Source organism: Apis laboriosa, unplaced genomic scaffold (assembly GCF_014066325.1).
Source record: "Apis laboriosa isolate Shangri-la unplaced genomic scaffold, ASM1406632v1 scaffold91_cov154, whole genome shotgun sequence".
Taxonomy (NCBI): domain Eukaryota; kingdom Metazoa; phylum Arthropoda; class Insecta; order Hymenoptera; family Apidae; genus Apis; species Apis laboriosa.
Window position 1 is genome coordinate 401,134 of NW_025224773.1, and position 18,751 is coordinate 419,884.

An 18,751-nucleotide genomic window follows, 5' to 3' on the forward strand; every position below is an offset into this window, starting at 1 on the left:
ATTATTTAAATTAAATTAAATCGAACTCTTGATGAATCATCATACGATTTAACAATATCAATCGAGGATTAAAGAAAGAAAGAAAGAAAAAAAAAAATAGAAAAGAGAAGAATAATCGACAAAAGAGATAGAGTAATAAAAATAAAACAATAATAAAAAAGTTAAAGAAGCTCTTCGTTATCGTCCGTGACACCGTACATTTGTGGCCGCCGTTCCTGAAGTTGTCGTTGCTGCTTCAGTGCTTGTTGCTGCTTCTGGAGGAGCGCGATGCTTGCAGCTTTGTAGTTGATCGGCCCGTAGGAGCGGTAGTCCACGTCCGCGTAGTCGAGATCCGAAAATTCCGGCTTGAAGGGCTATGTAAACAGAACATTACAACGGATACCTTAGTCTAACGTTCTTCGTTCTACGGTAAACACAGGGAAGCGTGTTTCGATACGCGCGTAACACCTCCTCCTGGAGGTGGACAATGTTTCGGTGCAAATATGTTTTAGCGAATGCAAATTTTATAGAAAAGAGAAAAGAGTGAAAGCGTATTTCGTTAGACAATATTCGTTTCATTTATAAATATCAAGTATTTCGAGTATACTGTGAATAATAATAATAATAATAATAATAATAATAATAATAAAAATAATTTGCTTTCTTTTCTTGAATTTGTTTAAATGGATGGGTAAAAGAAGGGCGTATGTTACAAATTTTTTGAAATGAGGTTTCTCGCGCGGAACGCGGGCCATTGTTGATGCGGTTGGCAAAATTTTTAGTGCTCTACAATGGCGCCAGAGGTCAGAAATTGCATAGAAAAGGGAATGAATAATGATGAGGAAGTGGAAGAAGGGCTTATATTCAGACACCAACTGTTTCTTTCATTGCTACAACGAGCAATGAATAGTTCTTACATTTTTCTATAAATTTTATGATTGTATTTTTCTGGAAATTCTAATTTTATAATAATTCTGATCATTTCATTATATCTATGAATTTTTAATACTCAATAATACATTTTGAACGAGAAATTTTCCCTTTTTTTTGTGCTATATAACAAATGAATGAATTTTAATAATCAAGTAATACTTTCAGTATCAACTTGATAGTAATGTCATATCGTCTCTTTGTTTTAGGTTGAATGGAATTGATCCGTGAGAATTATTCTTGGTATTCTACTAATGTTCTATCTGTACAACAGAATCTCAGCTATGTTTTGTTTAATGATAGATGGTAGAAGTTAGAGGTATTGTGAGCACGTGTTAACGGAGATAATTGAAAATGCTTTCTGTAAACCGGAAACGAGTAAGAATCAGTTGATTTGATTACAGATAAGATTAAACAAACCAATTGGAAAATCAATTGGTATGATAATTGAAATAGTATTTAATGAAAATGGATATTGTGTAAAGTTAATTAATCAAAATAAAGTATAAAAATACAATATGAAATAAAATTAACATAGAAAGTTGGTAATATTGCATATTAATTAAGATTAATTAATGAGGTTAATAATATTACATATTAGTTGTATAATATAATCAAATAATGTAATAGTAATCGTAAAATGTATAATAATTATTGTGCCAGTAAATAATATTAATATGTATTATTAATTATACTCACAGAAATAAATTATTCTAATGATTAGATTATCTATTCGATATTTTGACAATTAACTCACAATCAGATATACAAATTGTTTACATATTTAATATCATAGTAGGATTCAGGTGTAATAATAAAGTGATCATTGATATAATACATGAAACAAATGATAAAAATTATAAGTAATTTTAATAAGAGAAGCTCTTATGATCATGATAATGATAATTTGTGATATTAACTGCTTTTACATTATAATGTAAAAAAGACTAATCAAATATGAATCTAACTCATTCAAAATCTTAAAGTTTGAAGTTTAAAACTTGCAATGAATTGATAATGATCATAAAAGCTGATACTTCTAATTTTGCTATAATAGCAATTTCAAAACTTGTAAAACTATGAAATATATTCTTAAACTTATATACATTCTTGATGTTATGAATATGTAAAATTCGGAATAATTTACTTTATAAAAAAAGATGGCTTGAAATATACATTTTATCAGAGCCATATTATCTTTTTAACCCTAAAACTTTACTCATCTCATTTCCTTATCCTTATTATATTATTCATCATCTTCTTGCTTTTTCATATCTCACCACTATCTTTATATGATTAAATATTAAGAATAACAATTTTTACCAAAATATGAATAGAATTTGGTTATTTAATATTATTTTGAGAAGACCTTTTCGTTTATTAAATATTTTTACATTACTTTTTTAATTTTTAAAAATAGTTGAACCATTATTTAATATTCGATTAATTGTATATTTTTATATTGAGATTATTCGTTGTTAAATTTATTTATACATATTAAATTTCTATAGTATCTATCAATAATAATTAATTTAATGAATTTCTTCTAGTTGAATATTTTATTCAATTTTTTTTTTATTTTATTTCAATTCTTCCATCATATTTTTTGTAAATAATTGCTCTATCAATATTTTATCATCTTGAAACTTAAATAAAAATTATTCATAAATTTTAAAAGACAATTTTACTATGTTTTATAATTTTCCTTTTTAAATTAAATCGAATTTAAAATTTATTTAAAAGGATTATTGTAAAATTTGAAAGTCGGGAAATAAATGGAAATTTTCATTATTTTTCTCCTGCTAAAAATTAAATATTATAATTATTTGAAATGATGAATTTTTATATATATAATTAAGAACGAAATTATTTGTCATAATTTTCTTTTAACGATTTCATTGTAGTTTTGTTGTTTATAATTTTTCAAAAATAATAAAAAATATTGTTCTATATATATAGGAAAGTTATATGTTCTAATATAAATTTTAATTATGAATTAATATCGTGAATTATATCATAATAATTTAATATAATATAATAATTTATAATATATAAAATTATTCATTACGATGCTTTGCAATTTATTTATGTATTTATAATTATTTTCATTATTTATTATGTAATAATTACAAATAATAACATAATAAATATTAGTTATAATAAATATTGATTAAATATTTATCATTTATTTGAATAATTATAATATATATAGACATGGCTTATCATATTTAAAATTAATAATTGAAAATTTTTTATAAAATATTCTATTAATTAGAATTATCATCGTATTTCTAACGAATAAAATGCAAAAGAGCGTGTCTGATTAATATCATGGATTAAACGAGTGTCTGACTACACATGATGTATTATTACTTCCAATTTTTTAGTCCTTTTACTTCCTCATATCGTTTTGCCTATTTCTCATGTTTTAATAACACATGTACAAAATCCTAAACTTTCAATGCTTTAAGTGCTTTCATTGAAATTATCTAAACCAACTTTCTTTCTTTTTAAATGAAATGATTTCAATTTTTTAATTAAAACCTTCAATGAAAAGCAGGTATATTTTCATAAGTACAGAGGAAAGCAAATTGAAGGAAACATCTTTTATATTCATTGAGAATCCGATACGAAATTATATATCTCTTTTAAATAGTATTACTTTATTCATCAAAATGTATATGATATTGTACGAATTTATGGAATGAATGAACGAATAAAATAAAAAACTGAATATACGCGTGTCTGTTTTCCACTGAGCCTGTCAAATATCATATCTGTCAGATAATTTTAATTTTAGAAAAAAAAAAAAAAAAAGAAAAGAAAAAGGAAAAGGAAAATAATATCAAAACATTAAAGATCTCAATATTTTCATCTATCAACTATTTTCATCTATCAAATGAAAAAATAATATTCTCACGATTTTTATTTTACATACATTCTCTTTCCTACGATTCACGGACAAAACTTGAAATTTTTCGATATTGTAAATGCACATTGTTCACAGATCGAACAACGAGGAAAAGGCCACGCACGGCCGAAAATACAACCATCAATATGCCAATATTCTGTCTACGTTTTAAAAGCAGGCATCATGCTATAATGCAGCTCGTCCCATGGAGTCATTGTTGCCACGATTATTCTAATTTTGGCATGCACAAATGAGCATAGCTGAGTGAAACGATCATCGAGCGATGATGAATCAAATTAGAATGATTTTTCTTTCTTTCGTGAAACATTCACATTGTAACATGAACAATTGTTTTTCGTTTGTCCAAATGTAATATTTTGTTAATGGAGTATGCACAATGGAGTATTTGATCTATTTAGCTGATTGATTTTGATTTAGGTTAAATCATTGAGATTAGAAATTGATCTAAATTAGTCTTTAATAGTGAATGTATGTTTTATTGATACAATTCTACGAAACTTAATATACTGAAAATTATAAATGTCAGGATAGAAAAATGAATATTATAATATGATATTAATTAATTTAAGGAAGTAATTTTAAGGAAGTAATATGTTTTAATAATCTTAATAATAAAAGCAATAATAAAACGATTAAAATATTATTGAAAATAAAAATAGAATAATTCATGCATTTGTTATAACAAAATACAACAAATATGTTAAATAATAATGTAATAATATAAATTAACTATGTAATATAATAATATTCTAAATAAATGATGGAATAATAATCCATTGCATAATTTCGCTATATAAATTTAAAAAATGTAATGCTATAAATACTTTAATTTTCTCGAATTTTATAAGATTTACATTTAAAAGAAAATGGAATCATTATCAAAAATATATTGAATAAATATTTGATCGTTTATAACTGTGATATTAAGGAAATAAACTTACAATTAATAATATTAATTATTAATAAATTAATAAGTAAGTAGCTTACATTTAAGATTTCTAAACATCCAATGACTTAAGGACGAGAGTGTACTTTCTGTGCTAACATTTTTTTAAATACTTTAAATTTATTTATTATTCTATTTTTTATTGTATTTAATTTAAAAATCTTAAAAAAAATTAATGTTGTAAATAAACTACAGAAATAATTTTTATCAGCTAAATTAGATACATAAATATTTCACTGTGCAATTTTTGCTCTTCTGCTCAATATTTCGCGAAATTTAATTGAAACGTTTAATTATAATTTAATTTTGCGATTACATTACATAAATATATACACACTGTGCATATATTTCATTCATTACAAATTAAATATTTTATAAAAATTAAATTGCGAAGCTCATAATATTGACATTGATATGCTAAACTTCATGCTGTTTCTATCCTGTGTAGATAAAAAGTTTGCGTTTTTAACGTTTACTTTTTTCGCTGCATGCTGCATATTGATAAGACTTTGATGTGACTAATCCTCTAGATGCAATTTTGCCTAAATAAAAGAAGCCATAGTGTGCTTGTGGATATTAGGACAAATGAATCCTTTGCACTTGTTAATTGATTTTTATGATCAACACGAAACACTTTATTGATTTGAAAATAATTATAATACAAGGAATTTATTTAGATAAGATTAAATAATTGAGATAAATAAATTGACAGATAAATTATATAATAACAATTTTGAATCTCGAATTTTCAAAAATTATTAACATTGTATGATAGATATCGAGAAAATTTGTAATTGGAAGTTTTTAATTTGAAGCACCATCTATTGGAAATTTAAGTTACACTAACGTCCATAAGTTCGGAGTCAATAGTTTGTTAAAGTTTGCGATTGGGATTGGGTTTATTACGCGTACGTGACCTTTTTGCTACTTTTCTGGCTCAGCTTCTTTCATTCATCTGTCGAGTTCGGAAAATTCTTCGCGGAAACTCTGATTAAAAATAGAAATATTCTATTTCGATTGTGACCAAACAAATCCTGCAAATTAAAAATTTTTAATTTTTGTTAGAAAATTAAAGCGTCTTGTTTAATATCAAATTAATTATTTCAAACGTTATTATTATATAATAATACATTAATAAAGCATTATTTTTAATGCTATAAACTTGACAAATTGTCTACGAATTTCTTTGACTTTTCATTACGATTTTTCTTGAATATTTAAAAATTATTGAAATATCATTCGACACATATTCGTTAAATATTGGAAATATTTGAAATGAAGATTAAGTCAGAATTATTTGAAATATTTAAAATTAATGTCATCGTACCTTCCATCGAGATATGATTTCTATGATGTAATTGGCGTCACATCGATAAGACATTATCAATTTAAAAACTAGCACACGAATATAAAAAGACCATAAAAAAATATAATCTTATGAGACGACTCCTTATCACAAGATCGAACCGTAATTCGATAACGCAGTTAAGAAACTTATAATTTTAATCGAAGATTTCTGAGAACAATTAGCAAATAGCGATGGGATGAAGTATATTGCAAATAATTTTAAATCTAAATTTAAAGATTCGAATTGTTTATATGAAAAAAAAAAGAAATTTTATAAATAAATCCAAGTATTATAAGATTTTCAAAGTATAAATAGAGTATAATCAAGAAGCTTCCTAGTATGTGAATGTGACAATATATGATATTTTTGTTACAGTCTTCTATTTATAATATTAAATAATAATTGATTTTTCTTATATGTCAAAATATTGTTTGTATAAAAATCTTAAGATATTTTTATTTCTAACTTCAAGATTAGCAATTGAAAGTGTCTATTATGATCACCATAAATATAAATTGATAAAGTAATATTAAACTCGATCCCATCACTGAAAAAAAATAAATTATTTTTCTGAAACTTATGGATAACGTAGGAAATTCTTTAAATTAAAAAAAAAAAAATCACGAAATCGAGAAACGATCCTCCAATTACGTTTAACGATTTATCACGATTAAATATTTTTTCAGCGCAATAAATTTCAAAATTAATCGAATGAATGACACGAAATGATAAATCTCCTCAGTGACAATATAATAATCGTTTCGAATTTTCCATTCGTTCGAAAATATTGAACAAATATTATTTTCGATCAAGTCCCTTTTAACGAAATCGTTGTAACACCAAGCAAAATATTTGTTGTACGTATGTAAGTATTTTCAAGTGCAAAGGATTAACAACTACAATATCGAAAGCTTCTTCTACAAACAGAGAGAGGTTCATTGTCCGTACGTTGTTACGCGTACGTTGAATCGATCGCCATACTGATAACAAATCTAAGCAATACGACGTAATTCATAGAATACAATGTACCTACAAGGCATGTCGGACGCCAAAATGTCCTAGTAAATGTACGTATCGCTCTTTGTCTGCTGACCCTCCTACGAACAAACATTTAGATACAATTGTTATGTATATGACAGCTTCGTGCATCATTATGATTGCAAATAGCAAGGAACACTGCTTGACTCTCAATTTAAAAAATTTTCCTATGATTCTCCTTTGCTAGAGCGAATCGATAATTATCAACAATGTATTTAGAAAATTTATCAGAAGATGGATAATACATCCAATGTATCAAAAAATCGTGATAGAAATTTAAAAAGTTGAAATAAATCGTTTCGTGAAAATCTTATATCGAATATTGGTGGATGTTGATTTTTTTTTAGAATTTTAAATTTCTGTTTATCTTTATTGAATAATTAATATTCAAAATTTTTTAATTATTCGATAAAGGTAAATAAAAAATTTAAACGCTTATCCATATTTAACGCCACATTCAATATAGATTTCTATAAAACAATTTATTTCAATTTTTATTTCGAAAAAGATTTTGCAATGTTATTCTTTATATATTGGATAATTGATATTTTGATAAAACGCATGAAAATTTGCAAAAGTTTTATGAGGAATTTGTATACGAAAATTTTTCATCCATTTGCAAAAATTTGTAATATTCGCGTAAACATAATGCCACTGATACTCACCAGAAAAATTTCTCTTTGAGAATATTTTATATATCGTACAATTTATCTGTTTCATTTAGATTTTCTTTTTTTTCTTTGAATACAATTTCAACTCAATTAGATAGAGATCAAGATACTTACCAATAATATTGCTGTAGATACGAGAAATAAAAGATAAAAATGGTAATTATTGAAATCATAAAATGGCAAGCTCGAAAGCATATGCGAAAAAAAAAGCAAACAAAGATAACAAAACACACACAAAAACAAATGCAAACGAAAAAAGACAGTTGCATTGCATAAAAAAATATCAAATTTAAAAAAGAACCAACGTAAAAGTACCAATAACATAAACCAATTATTTTTAAAAATGAAATTAACTTTTCCTACCTTTAATGTTGCAAAATTAAGAATCCAAATTATGTTTAACAAAATTATCTGATAATTCATAATAATCTAAATTTATTTTTAATAACAATGAAAATATTTAGTTTTGTTTGTTCTTCTTAAGTTCGAAGAACATTAATTTTTTAACGATATTTTAATGGTAACATTAATTAAGAATTCACGCTGTAGATTATAAATGTTAGGAAATTTTTTACTATTTCAAATACATATTTAATAAATTTAATAATATTAACAAATTTAAACCAATTTATATGTCGAATCGTATATTTTATACATATATATATATATATATTTTTCTTTAATTAATCCTTTTGCATCTATGAATGAGATATTCTGATGAGATATCATTCATATGATATCTTACATATTTATATTATTTATATTTCATCTAAAGAAATAAAAATATAACACATTCTATCTTTAATCTTATTTATCAAATATCATATTGTTCATTAATTACACAATCATTATACAATAATTCATCAATTTTTACATATTTGATTTCAAAATCTGATTTCCACAAGATATCTCTTATCTCGATAAGAAAATACGTCAAACAAAGATATCTCTTTTATTTTAAAAACCTAGAGATATCTCCTACAGATGCAAAAGAGTTAAAAATAATTTGAAAATTTAATTGCAAATTTCGTATTTACGTTCTCTATAAAACATATATATTTAATTTCACAATTTCTCGTTTTGAATTCTGAGAATCAAAGGTTCGAGAAACATTCGAGTGAGATCGGGCGAGACTTCGGTATACTCTCCTACTATTTCTGAATCCCAACTCGGACTATACACAAGTGAGCAAGCAGACTTCGGATCAAGTTTATCACTTTCAATAACCAGATCCATAATTAACGCGCATCTCAAATCAATCAAATCCAATTTCATTCTAAACTCTCATTAATGTAAATAGCATCATTTTCTCCCTACCATGGAAAATTATCCCGACAATCTTAATTGGCAATACAGAAATACCAATATCCCATCCGATCCCATCCGATCCCATCCGATCTCATCCGATCCCACCCGATCTCACCCGATCTCACCCGATCTCACCCGATCTCACCCGATCTCACCCGAATCGTACCAAGTCCCCCATAATCTCTCATATTCCAACGTTTCCAATCCATCATCACCCACAGCGTGAATCCAGCCTACAAATCTATCTCCCCTACTTCGACTGACCTTTTAGACATCGATCTCCTGACCGACGTCCCGGAAGTGCAGCTCGGCGTACTGCATTATCGTAGGCGCGGACGGCGATCTTCCATCGCCCAAATTCGACGACAGTCTCTTCGACTTGTTCCTGTTCTTCGTGTCCCCGGTATCCGCGTAATGCGTAGCGTTCTCGGCCGGGCAACGATTCGACGATTGCCGTTCCCATATCTGTTGGCGGGAGCTCGGATTCGTTCTGTGATATTCGGTTGGACACTCCGCGATGTCGTCCTCGTAGTAATGGGGATAAGAGATTTTGTACGTCTCGGGTATACCGAGCTCCTGGACCTGGTGGAAACTCGTCTCGCAGGAGGGCGTGCTCGCGTACGTTTCCGCCCTCCTCGAGATATCAGGCCGCCTCTGCTTCTGCTTCCTCTCGCTACGCTTGTGCTTCCTGTATTTCTGGCCCCGATCGCTCGACCGGTTCGCCGCGTGGCGGCGCTGCGGTTGCCTCGCGGGGTCGTGATTCGCGTAATTCTGCTGGTCCTCGGCCGGATGGCCGGCCGCCGCCGTCATTGGCATGTGATTCTCGTTGTGCTGTTGCGCGAATGTTGGGGGCCGGCTGTTCGCGTGCACGTACGAGGTCTGTAAGGGGCTAACTATCGAGGAATGATAGAGGCTGCGCGTTAGTGGCAGTGTTAGTTGGCTGGAACTGTTGCTCGGTAATGGGTAGCTGTACTGCTGCATCTCCTGCCTGTGTTGTTGCTGGTAGTGTTCTTTGTAGTTGTAGAGGCTGTCGGTCTGCAACAGGCACGGTTAGTCGCTGGGGGGATACGCCCGTCGGGATAGGTGTCGTTAATGCCGGTTATCGCGATATCGGAGGCTGGAGGCGAAATGTTATTTCGTCTTTCGATCGCGATTTCGAATAATTACGGCTCGCGGGGAGGGATGATCGGTCGCATCGGATTCCTCGTGGATTCGATAATGACGATAACATCATTGCCATGGATTATTTTTTTTTTTTTTCGGTAATACCGTGAATTTTGAAACTTTTCAAATTCGATTAATTCGATTGAAAATGAATACGTAGAGATTACGATAATAAATAGATTGATTTTAATAAAATGTTCGTATTGTTGAAGCTCGAACGAAATTTTTTTTGAAATTCTTCATTATCATATCCTAAATCGATTGGATTTGTTCGATTCGTGAGCAAATAGGACGAGAATATCATGGGAGGTATTGATCGTATTGACAGATAACATTTGAATGGAGAAGTTTTCATGCCATTATTATTTATTTCACGTGTCATCACGCTTCAAGATCTACAAACAATGTGTCTATCATGTATGATTAATAATATTGATTTTCGAGTCGCTATGACGTGCTTAAAAAAAGATACGTCCATCATATTTGATCGACACGCGAGTCAACTTGTTAAGACTATCTAAAAGTAAAATCCATCGTATCATTTAAATATTTTATGTTATCTTCATATCTGATCTTTTCTATTATTTCATATTCTTTTTTTTTTTTGAAGATTGACAATATCTCTTGACGAGAACGAACTTGTTGTCATTTCTTTGTCAAATTATCTGCAAATTAAATTACTTTTAACCAAGAAACTAAAAAATGATGATGAATTTATTTTTTCTAATATCAATATTATTTTCCAACATTCAAACGATCAAATCTCCGTCATCAAATCTCATTTTCTCTCAATTTTATTTCGGTGAAAATAGGATGGTGACCATCGATCGGAATTCCCCTGAACCACGGAAACGTAAATCCAACGCGCGCATACTTACACAGCAATCCGGAGAATGAGCGAAACATCGTTATCGCGGTACTTTCTCGTCGAAAGTACTCGTTATAACGTGGTGGGATCGTTTGAAGCTCGCGTCGCATCTTGAAAAGAATTTTCTTCCCTTTTCGTCCGCGATAAGCGACTTTGCGAGCCGTATCCGCGTTTCTACGGTACAGCTTCCACCGGACGAGCCGAGTAAATATCTCTTTACAGTCTCTTTAAAACAATACTTGGCTCGGTGCAAAAGAGACGTTTTCAAAAAAACGAAACGGGATGAAAGGTAACGAAAACGAAAAAAAAAAAGAGGATATAGAAGAGAGAGAGAGAGAGAGAGAGGGAGAGGGAATACAGAGAGGCAGCCTTCGCTCTTAAAAAGATTCGAGAAATAATATTTCACCTCCTTTTTTTCCCCCCCTCCCCTTTTTTCCTTTTTTACGAATCGGGTTGAAAAGCTTGGCGGCAAGCAGAATTGTGTTGTCCAGAAATGAGTTGTTATTCACGTGTGTGCGTGTGTGTGTATATGTGTGTACGTGTCGGTTATCGTCGGTGACGTGACTGTGTGTGCGTGTGTGGAAACTTACTTGATAAGCGGCCGACATACACAAGGACGGTCGCTACATAGGTGGCCAGATCCAGCTTAGCAGGGAAAATATGATTTCCGATTATAACTGGGCAACTCCGGCAACTCTACCTCCTATTTGCTCGAAGCTGCTGTTTTATATCTATTGCGGAAACGTAAATCGTACTCATGCAGTAGGTGCGAGAGATGCTAATTATTAGAAACTGGTGCTTAGAGGACAGGATTTACACTTTGGCCTCTCCCCTCGAATTACGTTGCTGCCCCCTCTATTGGACGGAGCAATCCCTCGTTTCGTCTTTTCCACCATCTAGAGAATCATCTCGTCGAGATCGAGGAAAGATAGATAATTCGGGAAAATAGCCGTCATATTGGTGATAATTAAGAAGTTAGAGAAGTTGTATTTCGTTGTAAATTCATTAGAGAATGTGAACGATTTTGATTTTTGAACAAATCTTTGAAAATAAGTTAAACCTTAGACCGATTGAACTTCAATTTTTTAAACTGAAACTGAAAATAATCGAAATTGAGAGATAATTTTCTATTTCCAATTGATGAACCATCGCGCATCTTTTAATCGGTCTACAAACATTTTCAAAGCCTCATTTCCCGATGAAAAATGGAAACGTCTCTAAATAAACCTCCTCCTGAAAAACATCCTCCTTATCAACCGAGCTGAGCATTACGTAAGTAAAAAAGAACTAGACTAGGGGAAAGGATGCAAGAACAAGAAGAGAGATTCGTTCCATCGATCGATCACCCTGAAACAAGCGATCAATCCCACCTCTTCTCCTCTCCAACTGGGAACCGCAAGAAACGCCACCCTCCCCTCCCTCCCTTTCATGGAGGCAGCAACGTTCTTCCTCTTCGAGGCAGGCCAATAATACGGGTATACTTAACGGGTGTACGAGAAAGGACACGAGCGTGTCGACAAACCTTGGCTCCATTGAGCAACAACGAGGCGTTTTTCGCCGGAAAAACGGGATTGGGAACGTTTTGATACGTGTGCTTCGAGGGATCGGTCCTCTTGCGCTTCCTTGGCGCGGGCACAGGTGGCGGCATCTGGGAGCGTTTCTCGATCGACGGCTCTCCTTTATCCCGACCCTCCTCCTCCTCCTCCTCCTCCTCGTCCTTCGATCGATTCTGATCTCGGCCTCGACTCGTCGACAAAGTCGAGGGTGTACCCGATGATCTGACGATCGACGTTATCGTGCTCGCGCTTCCGCTTGCCTTGTGCGGGCACTTGTATATCGGTATAGCGTAAAGCTGATACTTCCTGTGAATCTGCGAGTTCTCGCCACCGCGGCACAATCTGAGCGAGTAGAATTGGGAACGCTTGTTCTTCCTTCGCCGTGGCTTCAAGCTGTTGTACCTCAACACGGGCGAATTGTTCCTGGGCACGTTGTAGTCGCTATAGTGGGGGCCTAGATGGCTCCTTGTCGACTCGTAACCGGAACTGGCGTCGCAGAGCGACACCGTTCTGCTGGGAGGCCGCGAGGGGCACGGCGAGCTCGGCACAGAGCGGTGATGATGATGATGATGGTGGTGGTGGTGGTGGTGCAACGTGCCATGCAAAGCCGAAACTCGGGCAAACATAGGGGAAACCAACTAAAACAAAAGACAACCGGCCGCTACTTATGCTCCATCCCTCTTTCCACTCCAATCTAGTTAATTCGTTTAGAAATAGGATTTTTTCTTTCGGATGTTTATGAGATTTATATTCGAGAAAATATGTTTTTTATGTAATGTTTGCATGTGGATGTTCATGAAATTCGAATTTAGTAGTCGAGGGAAGGTTATTTTACCTTTTCTTTTGTTTCTTTTTGATTGGTAATTTGTGTTTGTATTGGCTTTACACTTATCGATCGATGAGTAGTTTTGCGTAGAAATCAAAGGAAGTATTGTCATTAAAAAAAGAATCGATGCTATGGAGTAAATAAGTTTATGTGATCCTGTATATTAAATATATATTATATATAATTATATATTAATTTGAGATAATCATTTTAATATAATTGGAGTGAAAAGAATTGAAACCCTTCGGACGGTTCAGTGCTGAGAAAAATGAGAAACAATTTTTAATCAATGAGATTTTACTAGAAATAAAATTGCAATAAAATTGAAAATATCAACGATTTGATGAATCAAACGATTTTATCGTGGCGTTTATCCACGTTTTATTTCAAATATTATGATCTCGAATTTCAGATGTAAAATCAAATATCGAAAATATCGTTAAAACGTTACAATTCTTCATTTGTTTCGCATTTAACGAAAGCCAGAAAGGAAATATCGGAAAATAAGATAAACTGTTAATACAAAGCAGCTATTATTAATCTATTTTCCATTGTTTCAGGACATTTACGTATTTAATTTCGAATAACACCAAACACGATCGAAAGTTCGTGGAAAATAGGCGAGAAATTTATGCTATCATTTATTGAAATAAATCTTCCTCGAATGAATTATTCCTATTTTAAACGTGCACAATGCTTCTGTACATATCTCTAGGAAATAATTTTCGATACACGCACTGAACAACCTTTGGGTTTCGTAAAAATCGTCAAATTGCAGCCAGTTCATTGCCTCGAAAAAAAAAGAAATATGGACGTATATTTTTTGAAATGAAGAATATCTTAGAATATCTTTCTTCTCGATATAAAATTCGTTTCAACGAATCAAATTATTAAAATTATTTTAAAAATATGAGAACAAGATAAGAATTCTGAGAATTTTGAATGTATATTTGATATATTTCGTTATTGAAAAATCAAAAATTTTTATTCAAATTTTCAAAGAGATGGTAAAGCATATTTAAAACAAAATGGAGTGGCATGAGATAACATTTCTTTTATTGTAATATAAGTAATTTTACGAATTTTAAACTACAGTAACTTTAAAAATCTTTAGCCACCTTCTAATTATAAAATTATTGCAAAAATTATAGAATTGTTATAAGATTTTAAAGAATTCATAGAGTTGAAATAATAAAATATATTTTCTTTCATCTCATTTAACTTTATCATCTTTTTAAAAATACAATCTCTAATCCAATTAACATACAATCCAATCAACAAAAAAATACATCAAAAATACTACAAACTATTCTTTCCAAAAGAATGACAAGAATATAAATTATACCAAACTATAATCTCACTATTCATTCGTTTATACACTATCGTCATCGAACCGGAGATACAGATACTCATTCGTAACAGAGACCGTTTTTTGTCCAAAAAATTCGTTCACCAACCATTGGCCGAGCTATTGTCGCTCGAAATGTCAACTAGCGCCGTGCAAGCAAACAGGCGAAACGGGCAAACTGGCTGCAGAATGAGATCCGGTCATCGAGAGAGCTATTGTCGCGTTTGCTTCATTTCAATCTGAGCGGGCAAAAAATTGTCAGTCGGTTCCAGGCTCTTCCAAGATCAACGGGCGAATAAAAAGCGAGAGAGAGAGAGAAAAAAAAGAAAAAACAAAAAGGAAACAAGCTGCTCTATAGCTGCTCCACTCTGTTCTCGATCATTCCACTTACCTGGTTACGTTGATTCCAATGCCAATGTTGAATAATTAATCGTCACAATCGTAACAATCCATAGAGAATTAAAAAAAAAAAAAATCGATCAATATATAAAAGTACGAGATAATTCACAAGAAAAAAAAACTTCCACTCTCCTGATAATTTTTTAATACAATATATATTGTAATCGTGAATTAAAATCTTTACAACATTCGTTGTAAGACTGATAATAAGATGCAGTAAAAGAAAAACAATCAAATCAAGATCCAAAAAATTAATAATAATAGCTTTTTTCGATAAATCGACTGTGATCGAAGAAAATGATAGAAATTATTACACAAGAGAGAGGGGATCACGTGAAAAGATTCGCGAGTAAATTTGTTGGAACAGTGGGTGTTGGACGGTGATCGGAGAATTAATATGTTATCTCTCTGTGTAATTTTGACACGGCCTCGATGCGCAATATCGATCAATCCGCCGCGTCGATGACGATTTATGACGGCCACGACTCGTTTCCCGTTTACCAACGGACGTCGGCGTGACGGGCTCGTGGTTTGCACGGATTCGCCTGAATATCCATTCATTAACCCTTCACACGCTTCTGCTACATAGAGAGAAAGAGAGAGAAAGAGAGAGAGAGAGGCCGTTGCTTTATCGACGCCACCATCGGGGGTCTCGCCATCCCCGAACGAATTTCACGGTTTTAGGCGGTTGATTCTCGTCGGCGCGAAAAGTTTCCGCGACACTTTTTTAGCTTGGAATGTTTTGTTAACCGTGGCGATTGGCTCCAGTTGAATAAATTAAGAAGCGTTAAATAGATTGCATTTTATTTATTTATTTTTTTGGATTGATCTTTTATAGTCCGCTGCTGGTGAAACGTGTTCTGCTTCCATTTTATGGTGGAATTAATTAATATGGTAGTATAATAATAGTAATAATTGGAGATTTTGCAAAGGATTAATTCATTTGAAATTAAATAATTATTGTGGTTGGGAAATTATTTTTAATATCGTACGTTTGGGAATATTTTTTACTACAAGAAGTTTTTCTGAGATACTTTTTTTTTTTATATATATATGTAACGATGTTTGTTTTATATAAAAAAAAATATTCAAGTTTATGTCACGTTCGTCCAAAACGAATACTTCGACGTTGAAAAACTTTGTAGACGTAAACTTTGCATGGTATGCAACTCAATTTTAACTTTATGATTTAATTTGATTAATTTTATAACGACATAAAAGTCTTAAAAAGTGTTGAAAGTAGGGCAAATCGTTCTCCTCTCTCTACAAAATAAGGATGAAACAAGTAAATCTTGTAAAACAATGAAAATTATCTTGCAATCTTAAATTGCAATCCTTTTCTAATTACGAATACAATGAAGATATTTTATATAATTTACTCGTAATTAAACGTAAGAAAATTAAAAAAGTAATTTAACCTGGCCCGGTATTCGAATTTTTCTTTTGTTAAATTGACATGCTGAAGTTAAATGGCATGGTAAATGCAATTATGTATATTAACAATCTCGTTTGTCGTGCATTTAATCCACTCAACTCCTTCCATCGGTATCCTCAAAAGAACAAAGAGCGGTTTATGTTTTTTATGTTAGTGGGTTAATTTAAAGAGTAAATTAAGGCGCATTGTTCCAGCGAGATTACTGGCCGCATTACTCGTAAAAATTGAAAAGAAGCATGTTATAAGATGATTACGGCGCGATGATACCCCATACTCGTGCCAATTTAATTTTTAATTAAAAAAAAAAAAAAAATTCCAAAACGATATCTTTGCTCAATTAAACTCCCCCAATATTCATAACAATAATTAATCACAATGGATCGTGAAATTTCATTTTTATATCGAATTTTTAATCAAAAATATTCAAAAAAATATACGAATATTTACAATATAATTACAGTATAATTGAAATCATTAATTAATCTTTAATTAATTGAATTAATTTTCAATACAAATCTCAAGAGATCAATCTCTCCTTTTATCCCTTCATTTTTCCCCAACGAAACTAGACTCCAATTCCAACAAATTCCGCCAAACTACCTCCCCCATAAAATACCTCGCAACATCGATTCCCACTCTATCTCCTCCTCAAAAACTCTTCCTCGCAACTTTGTAACCGCTCGTTCCAAAGGAGCCGCAATTAACTCCCTTCCATCCCAGTTGAGTCGAACAACCGTTGCACATTCACCGCCGCAGTCTTCCCAATGCACTCAATTATCGAGCAACGTTAATCGTCGACACGTATCGGTTTGTTAATTGGGAAGGATTGGTTGCGACAACAAACAACAATCGATCCGCTTGTAAAAGATCAAACGTAAAAGAGGCGCAATGCAACAACAGGTTACAGAGGGAGGAGGAAGAGGAGAAAGAGGAGGAGGTTACAGTTGGTCGATCAGGTAAGGCACGCAATTATTGAAATGGATGGACGACCCACGAGGAAGGGCGGAATAGGAGGGGGGTTGAAGCATCGTAGCGGCCGTCGAAAGGGCTTTGAAGGGCGCTCGATGCCGCGTTGCATCTTTAATCAGCCATCGTGGCAATTCCATGGCGTAATCACAGGAGGGCCGGCTCGGTAACGTGAGATGCAAATTGGCCAACATTTATCGACTCGCTGATTATTTAGCGTCTCTAGGAAATTGATCCTCCTGGCTGGCTTGCTCAAAGTGTCAAGATGGATGATAATGCCCACCCGTTGTCATCATCTGTTAACCTTGCCCACAAGTTGCGTACGCACGCATGGAAATTTTAGAGGATTTAGTGGAATGGTCCGATCCCTCGTTTGTACACGAATGATTTGACGGTGGAATATTAGGAAGTTATACGAATTATCTGTAATACATTTTTTAAGATAAGTTTTTCTAATCTTTATCCACTTATAATTTATTTACGTTTTCCTTTCCAATTTCCTAGAAATTATTAAATAAAAAAGAAGTTTAATTGGATTTTATAATAACCATAACTTTCATTTCTTTTTGAAATAATTTTTGTAGAAAAAAAAAAAAACCACCATCTCAAACTTTAAGAAGAAAATTTAAAGAACTAAGCTTCAAACTATTCTAAAATTAATTCTTCACCTTTCAAGATTTAGCTTACACTTTTCTCAAATTTCCTTCTTGAAAAACGAAGAAATATAATTCAAAGGTGAGAAGGGTCCAGCGAGATAATCAAATTCCAATAGAAAATTCTCGAGGACGAAGATCAACAACTCGTGGTGCTCGAGCAACTCGTTCAGACGATCGTTGATACCTGTGTGTGTCCGGCTTCGTTGATGAAAACTTTGCTTCGCGGGCTAATTATTTTCTCTTCTGACATTTTTCCCTCGCCTTCCTCCCCGCTAGTTTCACCCTCAATCGGAACAATAACGCTTCCTTGACGTGATCACGGCCCCAGAAGTTTCGCTCGTTTCCATTTCCGAAATTAGGGGCGTTCTCCACCCCTATCGG

General features: G+C 32.3%; 1 protein-coding gene across 9 annotated transcripts in view; it reads right to left on the reverse strand.

Annotated features, from left to right (window-relative positions):
* Positions 1-214: 214 nt before the first annotated feature.
* The window catches only part of LOC122719620 (hemicentin-2), a 401,244-nt gene continuing 382,707 nt past the window's right edge, over positions 215-18,751 (reverse strand). For 4 of the 9 annotated variants that reach the window (XR_006347658.1, XR_006347657.1, XR_006347656.1 and 1 more), the window contains 4 exons: positions 12,707-13,378; positions 9,417-10,187; positions 7,169-7,232; positions 304-353 (listed from right to left, as the gene is read on the reverse strand). Coding sequence is in view for 2 of the 9 variants with exons in the window: in XM_043945581.1 (XP_043801516.1) it covers positions 9,420-10,187; positions 12,707-13,378 (1,440 nt within the window). In the remaining 7 variants the exon portion in view is untranslated. The other 5 variants (XR_006347660.1, XR_006347659.1, XR_006347655.1 and 2 more) reach the window with 4 other exon arrangements.